The sequence below is a fragment of the Struthio camelus genome, chromosome Z (assembly GCF_040807025.1).
Source record: "Struthio camelus isolate bStrCam1 chromosome Z, bStrCam1.hap1, whole genome shotgun sequence".
Taxonomy (NCBI): domain Eukaryota; kingdom Metazoa; phylum Chordata; class Aves; order Struthioniformes; family Struthionidae; genus Struthio; species Struthio camelus.
The window spans coordinates 31489192-31516913 of NC_090982.1; the positions used below are offsets into that span (position 1 = coordinate 31489192).

The window sequence follows — 27722 nt, forward strand, 5'->3', positions numbered from 1 at the left end:
ATCCCAATTCTGGTAGACAGTAACAACAGTGTTGGCATTTAATTCAGGAGTGAAGGTCTAGGAAGATTTTTTTCGTCTTCCTTTAGATCATGAGAAGTAGGACTCATACAGAAGGTAAATTGGAAATACGTTCTTTCATCAGCTAAATGTTTTGTACTGGAAAAACTGAATCTGTGAAGATTTATGGACAGAAAAGCCTAGTCAGAAGTTGCTTGAGAACAGATAGGAGTACCTGGTCATGTCACTTGTGGTTTATTTCTTAGCTGGCCGTTGCCATTCTCATGGGGTCATTTTAACCTGTATTTCTGGGTCTTATATCTTCAAATGTATTTAAAATGAACCTAATTATCTATTGTCATTCTGCAGATAGGTTGCAACTCTTGTTTTTTGTTTTCAATACAGAGTCTCTTGCTGTTGGCTTAAAAAGAAACGTGTGTTCTGGTCATACTTCATAGTGGCTTTATGCCAGTTTAATGCCACTGGTGTGGAAATACTGTATGATACAATACAGAGAATTAGGTGTTCTGAAGTTTGATTCATCTTTAGAGGTTTTAACTAACTGTTAATTTTATTTTCACAATAACAAAAAGAAAGAGTAAGATAATTAAGCACCTACCAAATGAGACATGCTATAAATGCTGTAAATACATCATAGACCAGGATGAATGAGTATGTTGAAATATAGCACAAGTATCTGTCAACGAGTGATTAGACTAACAGTATACTACTTCCAGTGAGCGTTCTGTGCATTATGCTCACTTATGTGCTCAGCCTTACAGATGTGCAGTAATTAGAAAAAGCTGCAACCTGTAACTAGTAACATCTAGAAGGGTATGGACTAGACGGGTGTCCTCTTGTGTGAAGGCTGGATTCTCTAGTTTCTTTGCCTACGGAAGGTCTTACTCTTTCAGAAAGATTTGTGTCTGTGCATCAGCTGAGCAGCTGGTTTCCTGGGAGCATCCTCTAACAGAGTGAATGAAGTGGTGCTGCTTAGTCTATTGCTACCTCTAGCCCTTAATTTGCCAGCTGCAGCTGGCTCTAAATCCGTTTGCCCAGTGATTTAATTCCAAAATTTTTCAACCAGATGAAAGTTACTGATTGTAATTCCCACCAAGGTCTGCTTCCACCTAATGTCGGAGAGAATTTAACATTAATTTTCAACAATGACACTTGCTGCTTCACTTTTTCCAGATATGCATTAACATTGCAGAGCAGAGTTTTGTCTATTTGAGAAATATGCTTGCTTTTACCAGAGCTAATGCCCTATGCATTAGCCATTTCACATAAAGCAAAGTGTTAATGGTTGGAATTGCTCTAGAATAATTGTAAGAGTAATCTGATGAACAACTAGAACAATATATTGATGTTACTTTGTATTTGTGTAGATACTGACCATTATTGCAAATAACATGTGAACTCTTAAAAAAATTCCTGAAGAAACTCTTAATGTTCCAAAATTTGCAATCTATTTACAAAGGTTTTTTTTTTCTTTTTTTTTTTTTTTCTCTTCTCCACGTACAGGTAGTGGCCCAATTGTGGATCCAGACGTTTATGGTATATATTTGATTTTCTTTTTCTTTTCTTTTAATGATAGAAATGAAGGAACTCAAACCACTAAAAGATTGAATGTCAGGCTCAGTTAAACTGAAATGGCACATATTATAACACAGTTCTAAAAGGTACTTTGTGTTGTTGGTTCTTTTCCTGCCTTATGTTATTTAAGAAAAATGAGGGCAATGTGACGTTTTGCTTTGCTGCTTTTGATTCCAATTAGGAGAAGCAAAAATCCACTGCTACCGGTAGTTACAATCGGTCCTGCAGGATGACAGCTGTCTGATGTAGCTCATGGACATGAGATTTTCTGAGCCTTTCAGAAGCATTTCTTGAAGGAATGAGAGTTCATGATGTCTCCTTATATAACTTAACTTATTTTTCCAGGGATGGTTCTATACTTGTTTTGCCTCCAAAAATGTTCCCCTAAATCCCCCTTAAAAATGAGGTTGGCACAAGTGAGTTTTCCTGTAGGCAATTTATTTTTCTCTGTCCGCTCTTTTGTACCTTCCCTTAATCTCTCTTGCATAAGCAGAATATCAAGTCAGTAATATCTGAGTGTGTGCCAGAAGATTTGATGACACGGTGTTCACCTTAGTTTTTTGTTAGGCAAAATGTTTTAGGCTGTACCTAGTGAAAACCAGTGTGCACTATCACAGAAGCTGCAACCTGAAAAACAACTAGCTAATTTCAGATAACGCTTCTGATGTACTTCTGCTCAGCATGAAAGTCCATCCTCACCAACGCATCCAAAACACCCTTTAACTTCCAGCAGAAGCTGTTCAGAGTACTTTTGTTTGGATGAAATGGCACATGACTCAAGTTTCCTTAAGCTGATTTAAATGTTATTGCTTTGATTCCATTCCATGTCATTAAACTTCAGCAAATGTGCAATTGAAGCATCAATTTGGCTTTAAATTCCTAGGAAATAGCTTCCCCTCCCTCTTTTTCCAAATTCTTTTTCTTTGACCAGGGTTGGGGCGGGGGGGAAGGAGAGGAGGAAAGGGGGTGATGGTCTGCACAGTTTCCTACATGTGTTGTGTTGTATAAGTTGTATACGTAAAGATTTTGATTCTGAGGTGTTTACCAAGGTCTTGATGCGTGTGTATGACTTCAACCATGTGAGTACCGTGATTAGTTGACTTTGGTAGATTCTGTTGAAATGTGTGCTTTGGGTTGTGCGACTGGATCAGAGCCTGAAAGATCTAGTGCTGATTAAAACAGCATTCCTTTTTATTTCTGGTTTTTCTTCCTACTTTTTGAAATTGGTGGCTTTGATCTTTGTTTCAGTGACTCAGTGCTTGCTTTGTGAAGCACTTTGTAGTCCAGAGCGCTTCCTTAATTATTCCAAATTCACAAGTCTAGTTAGTGAGATGAATAAATAAGACTGGCTAAAAAGTCTGGAAACTGTCACACTTGCATCTCGGGAGAGCCGCTGCTTGCGTGGCCCGTTGCAGGAGCTGCCCTGGGGTTAGCCCCCGCCCTGGGGACAGGCGATTCCTCGTAGCTTCATTTCATCTATATGCTATTCTGTTTACCCTTAAAATTAGACTCTGTGGGAAGGAGGATGTAAAGGTCCCATTCTCCACCCCGTTCTTCCCTTTGACACCTACTTTTGAGTCTCCTATGCCAAACGTAGTACAAATGTGCAGTGTAAAGGGTGTAGACAGCTGTAGAGGACTTGACCCTGAAGCTTGCTATGCTGCAGCTCTACGTTTTTAAGCACTGCTGGTACAGTCAGTGGGAGTTGCGAGCTCATCCGGCTCGGTAGGGCTCGTGGTGTCACGGAGGCCATGGGGGGCTGCCGCCGGGGGGGGCTCTGGCCATCAGCTCCCCCGTGCGCAGCCGGGGCCGTCCCTCGGGGTCCAGCCTCCCGCGTTGTGCACTTCGTGTGAGGGAACTTGCAGACGTCTTCCACTGAAAGGTTTAAAAATGCTGTGGGACACGGGAGAGCTGGAGAGCTGACTGAAGCGCCGGCAATATTACGTTTGCTGGGGATGGCGGGGAGCCTGTGCGTGGGGTGCCCCCTATGCGCAAAGCGCAGCGCAGTCCTTAATCCCCCGTAACCCATCTCTGCAGGGCCCCGTGGGAAAGATAAGGAGGAGGGGTTACCACCGTTTTGTATGAGAAGTACCTGAGACACAGAAATAGTGACTTGCTCAAGGCTGAGTAGGAAATCAAATGCTAAGCCAGCTTCCTTGGCGCTTAATTCATGTTTTTATGCCATCCTGCTTTTTCTAACGTGGCCATAAAAAATGAAAGAGACAGTATGCCCCATAAAACCGACCTCCCAGGAGTGTTTTACAAAAAGACTCCCTGGTGCCTGTGACCGTGCTTTTGTCTGCATCCCGGCTGCTTTACACCTTGTTTATAAAACGGCTGCAAAGTACTACCCTGGCTGAGTAGTGATTTACCTCCGTTGGCATTGGTGTATGTGGCTGCACAAGGCACTAGGCACCAGGGAATCGAGCCCTGAAGCAATAGCGTGAGTCAAGAGGCGTGACCCTGTCTGTATCCGAATGTGATGTGGCTATATCAGGATTTCATAATAAAACGAACAGGAATTTGTTTAATTCAGAATTGCCCCCTTTTGGCTGGATGGTTGTTGCGCATGTTTTCCTTGCCTAGCTCATCCATTTCAGGAGACTTTGAAACTCTGGCACTAATTCAAATTCAAATTCTTCACAGTTATACAGTGGGAAATGGCATGCAGTGCCAATGTACCAAAGTGGCCTACTTTATCCCTTTCGCATTTGAATATAATACCGTATTCAGAGGATTCACAGACCCTGAAATACTTTGCATAGTTCTCATTAGTCCTTCAGTGCATATTTTCCAGTAGCATGGTATAGAAATGAACATGAACACAATTGCAAGTACAGTTCATCAGCTTTCGCCACCCACTATTTGCAGATTAAAATTAAGAGCAACACATTTCCTTCTGGAATGCTTATATTGCAGCGATAGAGCAATTAAAGTTTTTAGTATTGTGTGGTCAAAGCTATCATAGTGAAGACATTGCCAGCAAACTGTAAAGAAAGCCCAGCCTTATAGCCTGAAATGTTTGTTATAAACTGGATTCTTCACTGATCAAGAGTCTAGGTGCTGCCTGTAGGTGAGTAAGACTGAACTCTCCTCCTTTGTTGTGGCAAAACTTGTAGTCACAGTAGTGGATGGTCTGCACAGCGCCTTGTCTCACTGTCCAGGCTATGCAAGCAAGGAATTCAGGTGGGATTTATTTTACAAGAAGTAAGGATTACTCTTTTTTTGCCTTTCATCGCTATTTTAACCTTGCTACAGAGGAAACTATAGACATAGGGATGCAATGCTGAGTTGGAGAATTTAAGTGGTAAAAGGCCAGGAACTTAAATCTGTTTTCTCATGAAAGCTCTGTAGACTTAATATGTATTATGGCTTGAAAAAATTATGTCCTTTGGTGTATATATTGTAGACCCAGAATAGACTATGCGTATCGGTTAGAAAACCTGACTGGACCGACTGTAGTATTGGTGGCAGAGGTAGCTATATAGGTTCCAATGGCAAAGAGATCTGCAGCCTGATGAGCTCTGTGCAGAAGGAAGGTGTTTGTGAATGCATGAAGATCAAGGCCGGTGCAGCTTGTTGCTAACTTTGCCAGCTGAGCTCTCCAGAATAGCCTTGGGAGCTAAAGAAGATAAGCTTTGCCAAGACACAGGCTCTACCTTACCTTGCCTGGTGGCAGCTCTGAGGTCAGAAGAGTTCCTGCCTCTGCGGTTTGTGCGAGCTATGGCTCTGCGTTTTACTTTTTCATATTCACAGTCACAATTTCATCTGTAGGCTTGTGGCACTGATTTTCATCAAAAAATAGGTAAAGATATACACAGTTACTTGCAAATTTAAATTGGAGTACTGGAGGTGCCTTTGTAATAAATGCACTTATTGTCCTTGTTTGTTTTCTTTCATCTACACCCATATTACAGTCATAACATTGAAACATGATATATATTTCCTGATGTAATCATAAAATACCTTAAGCCTTTTTATTTTAATGCATGCATCAAAGTTCATACATTTATTCTTTAGTTCTTATTGTCTTATTTGAGTAATTCTGAGAGAAAATCATGGACTGCACATATTTGTGTTTCATTTTTAATTAATTATAAATAATTAAGCCATGTTTATTCTTTTGATGGAATTGTCCTGGCTTCATCTCTGCAGACCTAGGAGTAGTATTGTTTTGATAAATCAAATTTCTTAGGACCATCTCAGGCACTTAGCTTTTTTAAGGTTTACCTGTATGACCAGTTCAGCATGTTAGACTGTAATCTCTGTGCACACAATAGTATTCCTGATTACATTTAACCTAAGAAAAACAGCCATTTCACATTTGATAGCAATACGCTAGCTAAAAGGCCATCTGCCAAGTTCTCCTCTGCTGAGCAGAAGGTCCCCAAGCTAATTTCTAAGACTCTCCTATATTTGGCTGAATAGAAGCTAGAAAAGTTCAGTGTAGAGGGCAGTCTTTCATTTTTAATGGGAAGTCAGAAGCACATAAAAATAGCTTTATGGATGGAGTTCTTATTTAACTCTAGTTTTTTTAATATATGCTGTGGCGTAGATTCCTTCTCTATCACGCTGCATAGAGAAGCAGCTGCTTTTTTCAAGTCTGTCAGTCACCCCACGTTTATTCAAAGTTACCTGCCACGAGGATCCCAAATGTATCAGGTACAATAGAAAAAAACGTATCATTTTCAGAGAGCTCTGAATGCTGAGAGGTGTGACTAGTGTTATGGTATTGTAGAAATGAAATAAAAAAGGACAACCATTTCCCCTCTAAGGTTACAAAATTATAAAAGCAACCTTTTTTCCTTTCCTAAGAGTATGAAACCACGCCTAATGATCTTGGGGATACCACAAATAACAGTAATCAAATCACTTCCACGGATGTTTCCAACAAAGAGAATGAAGATAGCATCACTGTAAGTATATACGTTGCTTCCTGATCTGTAGTCTTGGCAGACTTTCTGACTATAAAGCTAATGAAACTGCGGAGATTGTAACGGGACCCCAACGCACCAGAACAGCAGAGCCATTACCATGTTGCTATCCAAACTTAGGAGGAAGAAAAAAGGAAGAAAAAAAGATTCACCCTCCCCCTCCCCATGTTCTTTTAAAGAGTGGATCACTTTTCATTCCAAGTAAAATTGTTAATTTGTTTCATGCCTTCCTGAACAGCTAACTGCAATTTGCCAGTCCAAGGCTTTGCTTCTAATTTTAGCCAAGGAGAGCAACTCTTCATGTACAAAATGAAGAAATCCGAGGTAGTTTAAAGCCTGTTGCCTGAGTCCCAGGCCGCTCGCAAAGGGGGCATACTGCGAAGAACTTTCAAATTCCAATTGTGTGTTTCAACATGTGATTTTGTGTAGTTTTTTGATGAGGTAATTTGCAGCACATCTTAGTACAGGCAGCTGAATTGGTGAGCCTGCTTGTTTGGTGCCTCGCCTCTTGTGCTGCCCTGGACTCCGAAGCTGAATGGTTGGAAGCTGGTAGCAGGTGCCTGCTCTGGTTAGTTTTACTGCCTCCCTGCTCCAGGCGTTGATGATGCCACAAGGTGATGGGTGGTGGAGAGCGTGTGCGTTTGTGAACCAGTGGGTGAATTGTGAGTGGAGAAAGAATAGAAGAGGAGGCTACACAGGCTAGATCCTATCCCAGGATGTATGGGTGGAGGTGATGGGGGAGGCATGTGTTTTGTGCAGGACGGGAGAAGCCTACCTGGGGGCTCTCTCCAGTGTTGATGGTTGGGGAGTGGAAAGTTATAAGAGTAAGGACAGAGGGCAGAGTTCCTAGAGCTTCCGTTTTATTCTGTTTCTGTCCGTTAAGTGCAGTGGGGCCGTGGCTCTGACAGCCTCCAGTCCCATACCTTAGCCCTGGTTGCTTCATGGAGGTAGACTGTGCTAAAAGATCAGGAGGATCCTGGACAGTCTCATCTCTTCTGATAGGAGAATCACGGAGTGGCTGAGGTTGGAAGTCCAACCCCCATGCTCAAAGCAGAGTCACTTAACACTGGTTGCCCAGGACAGTGTCCAGTTGGGTTCTGAGTATCTCCAAGGATGGAGACTCCACAACCTCTCTAGCGAACCTATGCCAGTGTTCAATCACCTTCACATTAAAAAAGTATTTTCTTACAAGCTTTTTTAATGTATTTTCTTATAACATGCCATTGCACTGGAGGAAAAAGGGGTGATGGGCATTCCCTCCTACACACCTTGAACGTGTTAGGATGTGGAGAAAAGTGGTTCTCAGAGACGTCTGAATCCCTGTTCTCTGTGGAAGAAACCTCAACAAGTGGCTTCCTTCTAAAATTTTTGATCTGAGTGCAAATGTTTCCTATTTCAAATAAATTTCTTTACCTAATTGAGTTAATCTGAAATTATGTTAAAGGACTTTGAAGACAGTTCATAACAACAAAACAAACAGATCTGTTTGTGTCCTCTTTTTTAGGTTTATGTTGTGGTGGGAATTGCAGCACTGGTGTGCACTGGCTTAGTGATAATGCTAATTATTCTGAAGTTTGGAAGACACTCTAAGTTTGGGATGAAAGGTAAGCGGGGTTGTTTTTTATATCTTCCATAATTGTTATGGGTTGTACAAGCTTTTTCCATGGGTTTCTGCCTAAGAACAGTCCAGATAAAGGGCCATCACATTTTGCATTTCGTTTATTTGTCAGGTAAGTAAGGGCAGAAGTAGGCATAGACAGGGATACAGAATTTTAATTTGAACTGTTCTACTTCTGTTTTTCCTTATCATAGATCAAATTTCTCTCCCTTCCACTGCACAGCCCCATGGGACACTTTCTGGAGTAAAATGTTAGTTGAGTCTTTGTAGGGAGGTAGATGGTAGGAAGTAAAGTTTATTCTGAGATGAGTTTGGTTATAAATATTTGACAATGTGAGAACCTGTGCTTCAAACTGTATTATACATGCAGCGTTGGGGTAACAGATTCAAAGCTAAACAACAGCAAGAGGTGAAGGTGTATCTGCAGTGCATCCTGTCACACTGATGCTTTCTGATGGATGCATTTTCTAGAGCTTCAGTGTGTGTCTTGAAGTGGCAGCTGGAGAGAGTGGCAAGTGCTCATGTTCTTGTGGAAGGGGAAATCTCAGCCCTTTCGTTTTTATTTAGTTTGTTAGTTTACAGCCAGATGGAGGTACTTGTAACATGAAGGTACCTGTAACAGCTCCAGTATGGCATTATTGTACTGAGCTAATCAGTCCGTGTCTAGAGATATGGGTGGAATGGTATTAAAAACACACAAACACGCACACACAAACACGCACACACACAAACACACAGAGGAAACATTGATTATCTTGCTGAGAGGCCTAGAAGGTGCTTTACTGTGTGCTAAAGGAGACAAGCTTTTGTTCTTAAGATGTGTAGTTGAGGGTCTGTGAAGAGAGCGGTAAGTAATCTCTTAGTAGGTTCCTGTTAACCTTATGTCTTTCCTCTTACTCATGCTTATGACGTAGTATCACAGAAGTTTTTTCCTCATGGTTGTATATCTTGGTGAATCCGACTTGTCCTTGACAGTGTTCTTTTCAGACATATATACTGTGTATTTGATATTTGTATATTTTATATATATTTTGTTTAGAGGAAAGTTCCTAGAAGAGATTCAATTTGAGCAGAGCAGAGATGTAGATGGTACATATTAGCTCACTGGGATGGTACCCTCCTTTTCTTTCACTTCCTTCTGATGACCCGTCCCTGGTCTTTGGAGTTGCATAAAGAAGATAGGCATTGTGAAAAGTCCTAAAAAACTACATGGAGCCTGTGGGATAGAGCTGCAGAGTTTTTGGCCAAATACTAGAAGAAACTCTCAAGAACTGAACAAAAAGTTTGGGTACATTTTCTTTGTGGCTAATGCTTTCTGAATTGCATTAGACAGCTGAAGAAAATGGAAGCCAAATAAGAATAACAATGGGAAATGCCTGAGGTTTGGACTTTAACAACGAATGCTTGTTAGGTCTTTCCAAATTTTCATTGTAGTTATCAACATAGCATTATTGGAGGAACTAGGAAGTAAACTCTACGCTGCAGGAGAATGAGTAAAGTTGTATTTTACATGGTAATGTAGTAAGCTACCTTCCAGGGAACTCCTTACTTAGTGGTGTTTTTTGAGTATCTGTTGAGAACTATTCTGACAAAAATAATGGTCTTGCATAATCAGTAATTTTTGCATTAGTAGTTCTCTGTTGCAGAATTGTCCATCTAGATCATATTTGAGTAAGGATGTATTTTCAGGGGGGTGACTGGCCAAAATTAAGGCAGCAACCACAACTATGGAGTTTATTTTATTCTGTTCATTTAACCAGTGATGGTTAGAAGAGCAGTAAAATGAGTTCACTGTTTAGGTACACTCCAAAAACTAATCACTGGCATGGTATGTGTGATAGTGGTGAAATGTCACTATGAGCTGCAAATAAAACCCAAACTTTGCATTAGAAAGAAATGATGTTCAGTTATCGTTTAAAATGGACCTCAGACTTCTCTGAAGTTCCGTACCTGAGCTTCACAATATGGGTCTATCTGTGGATCCAATGTCCCAGCAACACTTCCTCACTTTACTACCATCAGTATTGTTTAATTTGTATTTGAGTAGTATTTAAAGACCTGAAATTAGAACACCATATCGATATGTATTACCCAGAATGTTAATAAAAAATTACCTGCTCTAAAGATCCTGCAACATAAGCATATATTGAGAAATAATAAATGGAGATAAACAACCTGGGATATTTGAGCATGAGGAAAATAAGGCAACAGTGAAGAGAGATTTCTTACAGTCGGTAGTTGGTCAGTATGATACATTTAAAATGTATATCTTGGAAATTTTGGATAAAAGGATCAAAGCAGCTACCTGTGAATTGCATGAGTGGTTTGTCATTGAGTTCAGTGAGAGCAAAACTAGCCCCCAGCTTAAGATAGGGACATTATTTTATAACTTGTGCTCTAGTAGGGAAAGGGAAAATAATAAAATATCCGGATTGCCAGGAAAATATTTATAAAACAAGATAAAATCTTTCTCTTTTCAAATATTCCCCAAAAAGTGAATGAATATTTTACATTCATAAGAAGGAGCTTCCCGAGTTACATAGGGCAGAGATACCCAAAAGACTGTGCTTCGTTTTCTGTTATCTTGTGCGAACACAATACAGACACCTTGTCATTAAACATCCTCCCTCCCCTTCCTCAAACAATAGTTTAGAGAAAAAAAACAAAGCAGTCACTCCATGTTAACTGGGGCGGTAGACCTGGTGCTCAACGGCATTGCTCATGTTGCCAGGTACTAATAGGGGAAAATATTCCACAGACAATCGGAAAATGAAATGTATAAGTAGGCAATCAGCCCTGTGTCCCGTATAGGTGATATCTTTGTAAGGGATGAAATTTTCATCCCTTCTGGGTTCACAGCAGTCATCTGCCGCATCTTGAAGACATTGTTTTATATTTTGTATTTTTTAATGCCAATTTATCTCATTTTCTGCATGGTCAGGGATCATGTATCCTCTTCTGGCACTGTTTCCTTGCTGAATCCCTCCTCACTTTAAGAGCTAGAGCATGGCTGGAGGTTGGGAATGAGTGTGACTAGTCTCCCCAGAAAGAGATGCAGAGCAGTTGGTTGTGCTCTGAGCCGTGCTGCATTTGAGTGGCCGTACCTAGAAGCACTTGCATGTGCTGAGCAGCCACAGAGACTGCGGCAGAGCTCACCGTCCCCCTGTTGTCTTCTTGCCAGGACTGTACCTGAGCAGAAGACGGTCCAATTTATATGACAGGGAGCGCCTGGGGGGCGCTGGGGGCTTCCAATACATTTCCAGTACAGATCAGTTTCTAGTGAGGTGCGTTAAGGAGGTGAGTAAAAATAACTTACCCTCTCTTTTGGCTTCTCTCTTTGTTCTGTATATCTAAGGTGAGGGTCAGCTTGGGATGCATTCATTTCACGCTGTTACCTTGCCAAATTTCAGTAGTATAGTGCTTTTGCAGGTGAAAAAGATGAGCAAATCAGCTCACCACCAGTAAAACAACTAAAATATTTTGTTTGTGATGTCCTGGATTCTGGCTGTAGTTGGCTTGCACCGTATGTGGCAATTCTTTTCACTCCTGCCCTGCTTTTTTGTACTCTGTCTTTCATAGTTTGGGGAAATAGAGTTCTAATGATTAACTTCAGGATCACTCTTAGTGGAGAACTGGTCTGAGATACGTACTAGAAGAGACTCAAAGTAGCTTTAGTATGAAAGGAAATTCTTCCTTCTACTCTGTGGAAAAACTTTCATGTTGTGCTAGACTTCTAGATAGCATTGCAAAATTCATCAAAGTAACTGATAGAACCTAATTCTCTCTCTTTCTCTGCTTCTATATATCTTAAGCACCTTCTTAAAAAGCATCTGTTGGTAACAGCTTTGGGTGGGAAGCTCCTTTTGGCTCTTTGGAGAGGTGAGGTTTTTAGATCCTTGCAAGAGGCTGCAGCATAAATGGCAAAAACTGTTAATTTCTTAAATATTTTTATTAAGATCTGTGGGTTGCTCTTATGAAATGCTTTGGCATGCTTGCTTGCTGGAGGATGAGAAAGTGCTTATGGTGGGAATTCACTGAAGGCTGCCAGGATATCTTATCGTCTTGTGTGTATGTCTGACTCCATCTATCCACCATATGAAACTGGAACATAGCAAGGGAACTGGAGCAGAGAGGGCAGGAGTAGGTTCATGAACTCCCTGAGAGGATTTGTGGAAGAATAATTCTGGTCATGTTTTATCCCACCTCCCCTGCTGAAAAATGAATGTAAATAAATAACTGCTTGCAAAATACCCAGCTTTTTAGTTTGCATATGTTTGTTAACATATGAACATGTCACTAAGCTTGGACTGAAGCACAGAGGAAACTGTTGGAAGACAACGCAGCCCAATTCAGTTAAGAGGATGAAAACATTTTTGCTAATTTGGACTGAAGTAAGTTTTGCCACAGGGTGCCTGTATTCAGGCAATAAAGCAGTATCTTTAGTGCTCCTTCCTTGTTCAGAACTCTGTGGAAGTGGGTGGAAAAAGATCAGGGTATTATCGCAACTGCAGATGTAAACTGAGTTTTTGAAGGTTTTCCCAAAACCAGAAGGGAGGGAGAATCCACCCACCCCCAAACCAGCCCCTTTTCTCTTAAGAAAGTAACAAATAGAAACTGACAGAAATAGAAGGAAACAGATGTGTACTTAGTCCCTTTGGGGTTAGAGAGTTTTCTGAATGTTTGTGTAAAGCTTCTGTCAGTGCTTTGAGCTCTGTGCTATAGTCTAAAGGTAAGGGAACAAAAAAGGCTCTGAAAGTCCCTTCATAGTTAGGCAATGCCGGCAATCTTCTCATGTCTGTGGGCTTGGGTGTCGCGTTTTGAAAGGTGCTTCTCCTTCCTGGAGCCCTCTGAACTATCTACCATGTCCTAAACAGAAATCCTGACAGCAAATTATTTCTTCTTTTTATGATGTTTCAACCCTGTGCTGCTCTGGGCACCGAAATTTGTCTTGCTTTGTCCAGAGAATGGGATGATGTGGGTTGATTTAATAAAAACATCTATGTTCCTTTTAGGGCAAATAACACCCAAATGCTGCCTTTCCTTCAAGCCCTTGTTATTTGCTTGTCATGTCTTTTGAATGTAAATTTATCAGTCAGGATGTTAGGTTTTTTACAAAGTTGATTTAAAATTACAAACAAACCCATGGGTTTTGTTTGCAAAAGTCAAAACAATTTTCATCCTAGTTCATGACAAGTTTTTCTTGTAAGTGATTTCCATAACTTTTGTATTAGACCATGAGCCTCCTTTAAATTTTTTTAATAAAAACAATTGGTTATTCCAAACATGAGTGTATGCCATCGTCATGGAATATTTTTTCTTCTTTGTGTGTCAGTTACTATATTATTTTTGCCTGTAAACTCTTGTTAAATTTTGAGCTTGGATCCAGAAAACATTACAGGAGAGGACAGCTTGGAACTTGTCTTCCATCGATGCATTTCACATTTGTTTTAAGGTATCATAGTTTGAGTAAGAAATGCAGTACAACTGTATAATAAAAGCCACCTTAATCAGCAATGTTGTCATTATGCACTTGTATCCATAATGTATCCATGATGACTTAAAGTCTTTAACCCTCATTTACCTGAGTAATTGTATTTATTTGACTTTATATAATAGTGCTGTTCAGATTAGAATGGAGTGCTTTATGATTCTGTCTAAATATGACAATTTGTTGAGGTCTTTGCACATTCTTTTGAATGTAACTGCACTGCCAGTAGGAGAAAACTTGTTTCTCTCATATTTGTCTATGAGGAAATGGCAAATGGTCACGATGTTCTCTATTTTAATAAGTTTTGTTTAACTCCACAATATTGGGGTAGAAGAGATGATTGCAAAAGGTTTCAAAACAAACCCTGCATCTTGCATGCTGGTTGGCTTTTTTGAGCATCAGATTACTCTGAGCAAGTGGCTTGCCATACTCATATGGGCAAAGGCAGAGATGCTCAAGTTAATGTTATTTAACTCATGCATTATTGCATGTCTTGTTAAGAAGTTGGGTTGCTTATGGACTAGAAGTGAAACATGATTAAAATGGGAGAGCTTTTGCTCGTTTTAATTCTAAGCGAAGTGCAAAACTGAAGCTTTGTATCTTCAGCAAAGACTTGCAATTTGGCAAACGTGATCTAATGTTTAGACTGGTTATAAATCTGTAATGAGCTCTCAGCGAGGGCTTCTTGGTTACTTTGTGCCTCATTTGCCAGGTAACTAAGAGGAGCTATGCTCAAAATGTAGGATTGGCTTGTAGCTCTGGTACGTGCTTGAGCTTCGTCCAGTCACTGAAATCCTGAACTTGTTGATTTCTCCATTTGTGCCTATAGAAATAATTTTATACCGTGTTCAACTTTCTTTATTGCAGATTCTGTTGAGTGTCAATCCTTTAATGTCTTATATAGCATTTCATTATTTAGTCAATGAGTAGAATGTAAAAGAGGGATTCATTTGTGTGATTCAGTGGCTGTAAGATAAGATGAAGAAAAAAGATGAAGAATGGGCTCAAATTGACAGTATTTTTGGTGAGGAGACATGTAAAGGCAATGATAATATTGCTTATCTGAAGCAGACATCAGAAGTTATTTTTATTGTTTGGCATCAGCATTCCAATCCTTGTAGTCATGGGCAGATTACACAAATTGTCTCAGGTGCATCACTTGGATGATTGGGAACAGTAACATTTATGCATTACATGGACATTTGGAAGACAAATTTGTTGATGCTTGTAAGTGCATTTCTTTCAAGAGGCAAATCACTGTAAGTATTTCAAAGAATGAGGGCTTTTATGAACTGATCTATGAAAGTCATTCAGTGTGAAGGATTCTACAAAGATCTTAAACTATTTAAGCAATTATTCTCTTGCATTACAATAAAGAAAAGGTATATCTCTTAAAATATTGCTTTGTAGCTATGTCACCCTATCAGAACATACTTTAGCCATTTCTAACTTTCCATTATTATTATAAACACAAAATTTTGTCTCTAAGTCTCAAAATTCTGTTTCTGTCTTATATCTGCTGTTCATTTTCCTGGGTCTGATATTACAGTGAGATTACAGAGATGAGACAGAGATGAACTGGAAAACTAGAGAGGTGCTGAGAGAACAGAAAGGACAGGTTAGGGGCTAAAAGGAAAGAGACTGAAAAGAAGTAGGAGGCTAATAGAGGATGCAGTGGAAATGAGGAGAACTAAAAATCATAGTTGCTTGGACTTTACCTTGGTGTGAGCCCAGGCTCATAGGAACAGTGCAACTCCTAATGGAAGATGTAACCACGGTAGGGACAAAAGAGAAGAATCAGTCTTGAAGGTGTATGCTGCAGAGGTTTGACCCTGTGCTCGGTCTGCATCCTCACAGACCGGACGTAGGAGGAAATACGAGGAAGGGAGAATGGGAAGTACGAGAGAACATGGGTCACAAGAGTTAAATGTTTCCTTACAAACAAACTAAACTAGAGCAGGCACAAAAAGAGACTGGAAAAAGCATTCAGAAGTGGGGAGTGAATAGGAAGAAAAAAGAGGAGCAAAGAAAACAAGTCAATCTTTTTTTGAGTGGCCCTGTTTCTCTAGCACATTAGGTACTGTCTACCACAAAGTAAACATGTGCCTAGTGGTGGTGGCCGTTTGAGAAATCTTGAGGCTAAATGAAACTTGAAAGCTAGATGCTAAAAAAACAGAGCAGTTCTTGGCCAATGTAGGTTGGAACACAAACAGTAGAGAAACAGAAGGTTTTCCTGGTAGAAGTTAGGTCTTCTATGTGATCTCCACCTAGCAAAAAGGCTAATTTGGAAGGGGCTGCCATGTAATCCTAAATACTGGCAAAGACCTAGGCCTAACTGCGAAGACAGGGAAATACCAAAAGTTTACAGGGGACCACATGCTGTCTACAATACAGTGGCATCTTGTTCATTAAAATTATTTGATTCAGCCATATGAGTCTCAGTTGAATAACACCCTTGGGGTTACGTATTGTTTAGGACCATGTTCCAATCACATACTGTATGCTTTTACAATACCCATCAGAGCTTATGCAAGTTTCTTCCATTTGCATTCTTCAGCTTTCAAAGATTGATGAAGGATTCCTTCTGTGATTGAGTTGCATTAATTTCTGGCTCAATCTTTGAGTAGTCTGATTTTTTTTTTCCCCCCTGAGCTTGGGTATCCCTATGCTTGTCCTGGACAGATGATAATATGATTAGTGTGGTTCATAATGTTCTGTTTTTAAATGCCTGGCCATATTTGCTACTTATCAATTCTGTTAGCAGATGCTGAGATCTTAGTACATTTGGAATGTACTTTTTTTTTTTAATTTCTTCTTCAGTAAAAGCATGCAGTATTGAATTTCGCACAGTGGGGAAAGATTCACCATGGGCTCAGAGACTGGCTTGCATAGATCACTGCAGCGTAAGAATCTCATGATTCTCTCCTGTCCTCTCAACTCCTGTCATTTTGCTTCATGCAGTGGTGTTGTGTCTTTTAAAGCATCATGGAAGAAATCAGAAAAAATTCAAACTGATTTAAGTATATTGCAGACAAGTGTGTGTATCTGGAAAAGCTCCATAAACAAACACCCCTCGGAGATCGAATATGATTTTAGCGTTTTCTGGTGCTTATTTATACTTTCCCCAAATGAGGCAAATTGTTTGTTCTTTCTTGTCTAATTTTGCAAAAATACACAAGAGTAGGATTTTATCAACAGCTTCCTTTAATGCATTTGAAATTTGAAAATGCCTTTGTTTTCTCTGTATGTACATTCCCATAGCATTACACACCTCAGATCTGGATGTTTGGAAAAAATATCAAACAGCTTTTTTTGTAGGGTGCTTCATTTTTCTGAATGAACAAGAGATGCTGTAAGGCCATCATTGTTGTAGGAACAGCTCTTGCTGTTTAGGAAGAAATCAGGAAGTACAAAAGTTCACAGGAATTAAGAACAGTGAAGACAAAAGGTAGCCAAGCTGCTTGAATATCTAGTTAAAAAAAACAACAACAAACCTTTAGGTTTATTTCAATTCTGGGCAAAAGTTCAAATAAGATTGTTTGTTTTATTTGAATGAATGGATTCTTTTTATATATCTTTTTCATACACACCAGTGCATGTTTATCATCTCCCGGGACTGCTACAACCTGGGGCGGGGGGGAACAGCTTTGTATTTTAGCTGTTGCCACAGCCTCACCCCAGCAACCTGTGAATTCCCCAAAGTGTTTTCTTTATGCTTAGCTGAACACACCTTGTCCAAGTGACTCATAGCTGTTCTCACTTGTTCTCTTCCTGGAGACATTGTGCCTCCCTGCTGCTTCCTCATCCACGTGACATAAGTCTACCTCTCTGCTTCACAGGGACACAGTTTAGCTTTTTGCATTTTATTTACTTGAAGCATCAGGACTGTCTTCTGTCCTCAGCCTGGATAATAATCCAGCTTGAAGATCAGAGTGATACAGTGTAAATAATGCCTTTTTCTTTCATAAACTAGTGGTGAGTTGAAACTAGAAGGGTCTTCACTGTTTCCAAGTAGTTTTTAGCACTGCCTTCAAAGTCCACTTTCTCTTACCTCCCGTTCTGTATGCTCCCTAAAGCTCAGAAATGCATTTAAATAAGCGTCTCTCAGCCTTCCTTCTTTTTGTCCTCTGCCTTGTTATGCCCCGTGTAACACTGTCACTTTGCTGGTGTTCGCTTTGCCCCCGTTCGCTTTGCAAACCAGGAAGAACTTAACACTTCCGATATGGAAATGGGAAATCAATCCTCACAAAATGAGAAAATCAAATTTTTTCTTTGAGATTAAAAGCAAAAAAAAGGTAAGGAAGGGTTGGAAGTCTTCCTTTTTTCTTGTTTTTTGGCCACTTCTTCAAAAAAACAGTGCGAGGCAAGGAGAAAAGCAACACAACATGGGCCTCTGCCATGAAGTAAAAAGGACACGGTGAGTGTTTAGTAACTGTTAGTTAACCTGGGTTAATTTTATTCTTAATATTAAAGGTTAATGCCACTGTTATTTCCTCAGCTGCCTAGTTTAGGTGAACACGTTGGGGCACCAAGTGGAGTAATGCGACCATGTAAGACATGCGTTTTGAAGAGTCCTTTACATGTTCCTGACAGAATACAAAGTATTTTTCCTGAAGCTTTGCTTTTTCCTGGCAGTATGGCCTGGAAAATGGCCTGCAATTTTTGTGGTCCTCCTCCCTCCATCAGTCCCTTTCCTTCCTACCCACTCTGAACGTGTTGTCTATAATAATGCAGAGCCAGCATTTCTGAGAACTCACAATCGGATGTTTTCCCTCCAGTTGGTTTTGTATTTTGAATGAGTCTTCCTCTTGGAGTACCGGGAGGGAAGAGGATAGGCCATGGTCGTGGCGCTTAGCACAACTAGGCTTAATCTCCCCACTGCCATAGCTTTCCACAGTCCAATATCAGAAGTCTTTCGCTCATTCTGTGCTTCATTTTCTCCATCACTGGAAAAGAAATGGCATTTTGCTTTCTGTTAATTGCTTAACCTTATAATGCTGCTACTGTTGTGAGGCACTCGGATGCTGTGTTGTGCAGTGTAAACCACGTTAATGGTACAACTAGTTGCAAATTTGGAGTTCAGATAGACTGTATAGAAATGCCTGCAGACACTATATGGAAACTTGCGAGGAACAACTCGCAAGAGTTGTTCCTCTAAGGAACCACTTAGAGGAATTCATTGGTAATGCTAGTGAAGAATGCCAGTGTTCATGGATCTGACACTTGTCCTTGGGTCTGACAGGGCCAGCCCCAACATGGAGCTATACTCCCTCTGGCCTTTCAAAGTACGCAAAATTTTAACTTTGGTTCTTATCAGAAGACATTGCTGTTAATTGAAATTTGGATAGAAATACTTCTAAAATAGGTGAATCAAGTTACTAGAGCCCTCCCTTTCACCTGGGAGTGCTAAGACAGCTGGGCTTGTGACTGTGGTTGCAAGCTGTAAAAGCCAAGGGCTTCCAAGAAAGTGTTGTGGTCTGGTTCCTCTGTGTTTGTACCTTTTCAATAAATTATATTTTTTGTGATTTGTAGCAAGAGGCAGCAGCAGAAATATATCTCACAGAAGCGTTCCCTTTTCCACGTTAACATCTAAACCCAGAACATCTTGGCTTCCTTTAACATATCTGGAGAGGACTATTGTGATGTTCTCTTAATGTTCCCCCCTGCAATCTTTAGAGCTCCACTGTTACCCATCTTTTTACTGTGACATGTGGAGATGTATTCTAAAAGCAGCCCATATTGTAAAAGTCTTCAGCTAGTTCTGATACAGTTGCTCATCTGTTGAATGTGTCTTGCACAGTAGCTGTTTGAGGGTCAAATTAAAGCATGCAGTCAATTTCTTAGTTGGTGGTAGCCACAAACACGGTATTTCTGCACAGCATCATGCTCTTGGGGGGTTCCCCAAAAGCTCTCGCAGCTCTCGGTCACTTTGGAGAACAGGAAATAGTCTCTCCTGCTACATTTCCCTCTTTCTGTGCTTCTGAGTGCCAGCCTGCTGGCTAAGCTAGCCATGATGTCTGAAGCTTGTGCATTGTGGCTCATCTTACACTGGCCTCTCCTTGTGTGCTCTGGGCGAACGATAATACAGGCTACTCTGCAGCCATCAGAAGAATTTGTGCAACGTGCTGTAGGTACTGTGTTCTTAGTTATGCCTGATGCACACAGGAAGACTGGCAAGGGAGACAAACTTTCCTTCTCTCTTTGCCACTTACAGCACCCTGTTGTTCTTGTGAAGAAGAGTATAAAATAAGTATCCCGTATCCCTCTTTTTTTTTTTTTTTTTTTTTTAGCAAAGCAGTAGTTTGAACTTTCTTAGGATAAAATCCTCCCGTAATTGACTGGATGATCTGGTGTGATTGCTGGGGAACCAGAGGACACATTTCCCCTTTAGCTCTTTGGAAAAAAAGGCTATACCTTTGTCTTGTACCTGTGGTATACTACAGGACATATAACAAGAGGAGTAGGGTAGCAAACGTACAAAGGAACGGAGAAGCATTCATACTTTCAAGTTGTCGGGCCGTACTGTCCTGAGCCCTTCGACAGGCCTGCGATAGTTTGAGCCCCTGATTTTCTCTCCGGTGTGTTAGGACAGTTCCCTCGCTAAGGTCAGAGCCTGTGTGATCCTCTAGGACCCACAGTGCCTGGAAGAGTCTGTGCTGTTGATGTGCAATCTGTGCAGTTGCACAGTTCAGGCCTGAAGGCCCCAGACCTGAATCGCCGGAAGTCGCGGTTCCTGAGAGCAGGACGAGGCTGCCCTGTTCTGCCTTCCCATCCCTGCCCTCCGCGGCAGCAATCCAGAGCACACCGGTGTCACCCGTGCCAGCTCTGTGCTGACAGTCTTACCCTCGTGGTGCCAAGGCAGAGGAGTTCCTGCTGTGTGTTTGCAGTCTTTTGAGCAATTGGCTGTGACCCATCTGTGTTCTTTGAAAAATGTTCGTGCCACAATATACATTCATTATTAATCACGATGACATCGTGTAGCATTTAAGTGCTTAGATACTGCAATGATGGCAACTTTTGCAAACCATCATTTGCTCCCAGAAGCCAAGACAGCGCTTTTTCTAAGTACAGGGTAAGCTTCTACAAACAGATGCTCTTGATTGCATAAAGCACAAAGCTGAGCATTGTTTTCACTGGCCGCTGTGTGTACAAAAATGATGTGTGCGCGCGCTATTGCATACACCAGCTGGCTTTGGAACAGTGATCTGTTTGCCACTGAGCTCCTGTTTTTTGTGCACACAAAATTCATGACTATCATTTTTTGCTTGCTTTTTAACTGCAAAGCATAGAGTGTCTGAATGTTTCCCAGTGTCTCTTCAAGCTGCTCCTAACCTGTAACTTTATTTAAATTTTAGATAGATACTTTTTTTTTTCTCAACCTATTCCATTGCAATTGACTGCTGATACCCTTTCTCCTCTGGTATAATCCTGAAAATGCATCCAGGACAATAAGCAATGTTATGGAAATGCTCAATTTTAAATATTTACTTTCAGATCCACACCTGGGTCACTGGTTTATTGTACGTTAGTGTGGAGGGGAGGGAAAAGGAGAACCTCATGTATAGCGGAGACTTCAGAATTCAGTCCTTATTACTGTTACCTAGCCAAAGAACTGTGTTGTTAATGTTTAAAACTGAAGTAGTGTTCCTGTTAACTGTGTTTGTGTGGGGGGGGGGGGTGGAGAAGGGGCGGAGGAAATGGGCTGTGTAGAATGGATGATTGGTATCTAAAGATGTTGGTATGCTGATGGCATCCTTCATAAAAAAAAAGGTCAGTTAGCCTGACTTTTATTTACACAATGGCCCCTTTATGCTACCCTGCCAGTAAATGAGTGTAGATGGGAACCGGACTCATTTAGGTTGATGGGGGTTAGCATTTCTTTGGGGAGAGAAGTGCAGCAGGCGAAGTTCCTGCGGTTGGCTGTGTCAGCTTCCATATGCATCTAGGAAAGTATCTTTGTAGTAATATGGGAAACTAAATCCTCCCAGAGAATAGGTGGAACTTAATCTTGGCCTTTAGCTCCTCAATTAACCTTGGCACTGTATCACACTGGGCTTTAGATGAGGGAGGCATCTTAGAGTGGTTCTTAAATAGCTCCTTAAATAGGGGATGAAATATCAACTTTTTGCTGGCGTAGTGGTTCCAGCCGACGTGGCAGAACTTGCGAGGGAAGTACAGAAAAGTGCCCCAGCTAATATGTCTCTCCTGAGCTTGCTTTGGGCAAGGTAGGGACCATGGCCAGTTTTCTTAGGTGGGTCTTAGCTGCAAAACGTTAGTGAAGGAGGGAGCTAAAGAACTGAATTTTCAGAGTGTGGCCTTAGCTGCACTTCAGATGTGCCTGACTGCATTGGCTGGTGTGCAGAAAAGATAAAAGGTACAGCAAAATGTATTTTGCTGGTAAAAATTCATGTGTCTAGTAGTAGGTATGTATATAGATTTTAGGCTGAACTGAACCATTTTTATACACATCTTGTGTACTTGCCCTGAGAAGTTCATGTACATGTGTGCTTACACATGCCTGGCTTGGTGTATAGCTTGTAAGCTATGTACAGATGAACGTCTTCCCAAATATGGCTCAAGATACTTTTCTGCTTTGTTTAACAGAACTTGATGATTTTTATTTGTCCAGTATGTTCATAGTTTAGTCGCTTAAATAACAAGTGTGTCAATTTTTGAAATGCTTCATGGGTTCACTGCTTATGATTCACCTTTTAGGATGTGGTTGTAGCTCTGAGACATTTCTGTCGTTTAATTTCGCTTCAAAGTATAGCTAGCCATGAAAAATATGTCTACAATGTTAAAGCTGGAAAAATAAACAAAGTGAACTGGAATGAATGTTGCATGATTTTGCATGATTCCTGCAGTCAAACTGAACAGATTTGTTTTTCCTTTTTTACAAAAGACTATTTTGCAGGTCCTTGTGTGGCTCTCAGTCTGTCTTCACAAGTAGTACAGGTGGATGGAGGTTCCTTCTACTAGCATCACTTTGATCCTTAGCATGAAAGGAAAATTATATTTTCCTTTCTTCTTTCTCAGACTGATTGTAAGGATTCAAGGATCAAATTGTAAAGAACAACAGTGTCACAGTTTGGGTTGGTCAGATAGGTCTAAATCATGAGTCATGCAAAACTCCATTGCATTGGAAGTGAATGGTAAGTTACTTCAGGGTAATAGGAAATGTAGTTGTCAGTCAAGACTACACTGAATAAGGTCTTGGATCCGGACCAGGAATATTTTAGCTAGAGGGTTGATGGTCCAAGAATAAGACCAGGTGAACCTCCAGCAATTCATTCACTGAGCTTAATGAGAAATTTGGGTGATGACTGATAGTTTGAAAGACAAATGGGATTTTTTTTCTTTTTTCTTTCTTTCTTTCTTTCTTTTTTTTTTTTTAAGGCAAGATCAAAATCTGCCTTCAATGTGGGGGAAAGTTTCTGGGCTAAGTGAAAAGTGATGGAGAGGAGCGAGGGAGGGGATGAGAGCAAAGGCAGAGGAAACTAGGAGATGAGATCCCTGGGGAAGTGAGAAATCTAGATAAGGTGACTAGGCAGGAAATTTCTTAAACTGTCATAGGGGAAAAAGGAAAAGATTGTAATACAGTTAAGGAAAAAATTGTATCGTTAAGAGAAAGCAAGACAAAGACGGGGAAAATTGCACCTCTTTCCAATTTCCTGCTGGATGGATTGATTATATTCTGAGTAGGAGGAGGGCCTGGGGTTAAGGTGTGAGCCAGAAGTTATAGAAGAAGTTGCTAGGATTGAAGACACAGTATTTAATTAAGATGGGGAAAGGGAACTACCTTCTGTCAGCTGGAAGGGTGGCAGAAGTGGCGGGAAGTGCGAGTTACTGTCCTGGGTTCGCCACCTGGGACGGCGGGGATGGTCCGAACCTGGCTTCGCAAGGGTGGACGATGCCATGGGAGAGAGGGGAAGAAGAAGCACGGGGAAAGCAAGTGAAAGAAGGAGAGGCTTGCCAGAGGATGCAGGGAAAGGAAGGGACAGGATAGTGGCAGGGGGAAGATTGAGAGCAGAGGAGAGTATCAGCTCTGATGAAGTAACAGTGTCTGTGCACTCACCTGTCCTTTTGCAGTGCCACTCAGTGAGTCTGTGCAGTCATGAATTCCTGCACACTTGTGATCTGTTTTAAAAACAAAATAAAAAAGCAAACCAAAACAAAAATTGAAACTGCAGCTTGTGATGAACTGAGTGCAGACCGCTGGCACTGACAATCAGACAGGCAAGGCCCAGAAATGGGCTTCTTGTGCCGCAACAAGATGGGCAATTTTATTCTGCACGGCTCTGTAAACAGCAGAGTGGCAGTCAGCCTGGCCCCTAGCCAGGAGACCTCTGATGGCAAAGTTTTACTTAATCTGACCTGTGGTATTCACATGTGGTCACAAGACTGGATGTGAACGCATCAGAGAATAATACAGTAACACTTGTGAACAGCAGCCCTCCTTTCTCCTAATAGTGAAACATGGACGCTTCAAGGAATGCGATGACTTTCTGTCTATGCAATATGACAACAGTTAAAATCATGACTGAAGTGAAAAATGAGGGCTCTCCCACCCACTCATGTGCAAATAATTGTATGCCCAGAAACAACTGATTAGAGTTGTGGGTGAGCTCCATTAAATCAGAAGAAAGGCAAGTTGTGTCACGGTGGTTGGCACTGTGGGATTCAGCCAGCAGTGAGAGCAAACTTCTCCCTGGTCTGGCTGCATCATGCTACTGCTTTTTCAGCCCCGGAAATGCCACTAATGGAAACAGGAGTGTCAGGTCAGTACAGAGTAAGCAGTGTGATCAACACTACAGATATGACATTTGTAGCGTGTATGGAAGAGCATAATTTTGTCCTTGGTCTGTAAATTTACGTACCACACTTCTACCTCACCAGTATTGCAGACTTACGTATAGGATTGTGGGCAGCTTGTTTTTAAAAGACCATTAGAAGTCTTCTCTGACTTTAAGTGGCTGTAGCAGGGGTAACAAAGGTTGTAAACTGTTTTTATAGAGGAAGGCTCCACTGCATTTTATTCCTCCTTGTTTTTGTGTAAAGTCTTTACGGGAACCATGGGACTGAGCAAAAGTGTATGAGCAGAAGTGGGAAGGTTTGTGGTGCCTTTGAAATGTAAAGGGAGCAAGATATTTTAATAATGGTGTTTTGATTTGGAATCTGCTTTTTCTGTTTTTACCAGAAGTGATTAATTTTCAGTTCTTACAGACCGGCGGATACTGCATTTAGTTGCTGTCCAGTTCATGCTAATGAATCATCTTGTCGTTCATTACCTTTATCTTATGGATCAGACAAATGTAGGTGGAAAATATGAACTGAACAAGAACATTCTGAATGATTCTTCTCTGTCCTTATAACACCATATAACTTCTGATGTAGAACTGTCCATCCCCAGAATCTCACCACACTTACTGTGTGGTATAATTGCATTTTTGTACTGACATTTAAGATGCGTTAGTTTCTGGTTTTGTTGTAGTGTAGGTTTTCAAGCTTTCTGTGATGTCTGTTACCGTAATCCACAGATCTTCTCTTTCTCCCTGACTTCAATGAGTGTCCTTATCATTCCTTAGTTCACTTGTTACTTACCTGTGATCTTTTAATCTTTTCTTAGGTGTTTTTTTCACTTGGGTACGAACATGTAAATCTCCATGATAAGTGGAACTGTCAGTTTTCAGAATTTAGCCCAGAAGGGATAATCTCTTTTTGACTGAGATTTTGCAATATAGAATTTTTAATCACTTATATGCTTCTTTTTAAGATCATGGTTAGTATTTCATCTTACTACGTGCATTCATGAATCGTTGAGTATAGAAGTGGCAGCGTTGCTCTAGTGGTTGTTGATATCCTATGGCTATAGAAAGCACCTGAATTTGATACCAGTAGTAGTAATTCTCACCTTTGTCAATGTTGTTACATTGTTCATCAGAAAGAGGGTATAGGATGTGTCAGTTTCTTAAACCAGTGGTTTCTAAGGAAGACTTCTAATCTCTATAAAGTAGAAATATTAGTAATGAAGAGGAATTTAGGAAGGAGACATATCAAACAGACACTTTTAAAATGGCCCGTTTCTTACACGTGTGAACCTACAGTCACAGTCTTGGTAGCACTGAGCACTCATTTGTGCAGGTATCACCTGAAGACTCCTACGAATGCATTGCTGTGTGGCAATGGGGGCAGAAGTTATTGCATTTATTCTCTCCTGCAGCAGATGGTGAACTGAACAATCTTTTCATATTTATACCGGGGTAGTATATCTTTCTCAGTTGAACGGTATCTCTTTTGGAGGAAATGTCTGCAGTCAGTGGTTGTTTGATGAACTTGTTTCTTCTGATTCTCTTAAAAAAAATTGGTGTAATAATTTGTGCAGTCTTTTAAAGCAGTTGATTTGTTTAGTAAAGGCTTTTTGAAATCAGAAAAGCAGTTCTGTAATCTAAATTATTACTTATCTATAGACATAAGTTAATAGCTAAAGTGTGATTTGCAGTAAGACTGCTAGATGAGCCAAGATGGAAAGAGGACGCTTTCTTTGTATTGTAGTAAGTAGCACTGATAGCTGGGCCTACTTAAAGGAAAGCTATTGGAGATAATTTCTAGGAAAGGAGATTCAGAAGAAAAATTCGGAATTATTGAGGAGGGAGAACTCAGCCAGAAGGAGGATGAAGTGAAATGTAAAATAAATTAGAAGGAAATTGCTGTAGACCTTCCTACATCACATCTACTGGTTGGCTTTCTCCTCCCCACTCTACCCTTCTACGTCTCTTTACTGCTTAAGTGACACAAAACAGGACTTACTTGGATTTTTCCAGCTGCATAAATTACCACTATCACATAATTTTATATCATTCCATTCTGTGAAGAGCTTTTTTTTTAAAAAAAAAAGGAAAGAAAAACTTACCAAAAGGATATTCGTGTTGAAAAGTGTGTTCAAAGGCCCTTTCAGCCCTAGAAAAGATCTAAAGAGTGGAAAATCCTGTTCTATGTAGTGGGTACTAATGAAAGCCTAGGCAGAAAGCACAGGCAATCAATAGTATCCTTCAGTTACTCACAGTAATAAACGTCGTATGCAGATGGTCTGAAGTACACAATAACAGACAACTTTTGAGTTGCTTCCTAGATGTACTTCATGTAGTCTTGAGTGAATTTGCAGTTTCTTTTTATGAATAGTTTGTAAACTTGCTACTTTTGAGGAGGCCTGAAGAAAGAGTCACTTGGATATGTATAAAATTGGAATTAGGAGCATGCTATGGGAGTTCATTAATGATTCAGGGCAGTTGGTTTCAGTTTCTCCTTCCTTTCACAACACAAAATCCAATCAATACTTTTCTTTCAAGGTCACAATGGATGCCTGGTCTCTGTCCTTCTCATAACCCTTCCTCCCCACTGTATAAGTATTTTGGAGGATTTAATTACTTGTTTAATCGAGGTTGTCATCAATAACTTTTAGCGTAGTCAGGCTCAGACATAAAGGCATATTATTACAGGAGAGGGCTCGGCCCTGATCCAAGTACATGAGAACTGTGCTGATGAATGGTTTTGGGTCACACTGGTTGCAGTTATGAAAGGGGCCACTTTTCCACTCTCTTCCCATCCCCAGTAATCCTGCGGCTGTATTATGGACCAGAAAGCAAGTTCAGATTTGAATCGTAGAACGCCTCTCTGAGGTATTGGTTTTGTGAGGTTTGTAAAACTGAGAAAACTGAGTTCCTCTCTGGGAGAGAAAGCATGTGTTCACTGCATGGGTGACGGTCCTTCGTACTATAGTTTGGCATTTTGTTTTCTAGAACAGCAAATGGGAAGTATATACAAAAAATAATAGTTAGTTAATTTTTTTTTCTTATTTGGAAACTGGTTCAGTCTAGGCTAAGTAAACTTGTCCCATGCCTAATAACTAACCTCACTTCCTGAAGTTATACTGTAAATCCTAAGGGGAGTCCCAGATTTGGTATTTTAATTGCAGGAAAAGAAACAATGTTCCACTAATGGGAGTAGAAACCTTTCTCCCTGTAAAACAGCTTTCCTGTTTTGAGAAGCAACATAATAAGCAGTCACCCACAAATACAGAAGACTGTCTTAA

The 27722-nt window shown here is 40.6% G+C and overlaps 1 protein-coding gene across 2 annotated transcripts in view; it reads left to right on the top strand.

Annotated features, from left to right (window-relative positions):
- The window catches only part of LOC104147228 (BDNF/NT-3 growth factors receptor), a 206104-nt gene that overhangs the window by 49350 nt on the left and 129032 nt on the right, over positions 1–27722 (top strand). For both annotated transcript variants that reach the window (XM_068927293.1, XM_068927294.1), the window contains exons 9-11: positions 1522–1554; positions 6409–6509; positions 8032–8131. In XM_068927293.1, coding sequence (XP_068783394.1) covers positions 1522–1554; positions 6409–6509; positions 8032–8131 — 234 coding nt within the window. The remainder of the gene's footprint in view (positions 1–1521; positions 1555–6408; positions 6510–8031; positions 8132–27722) is intronic.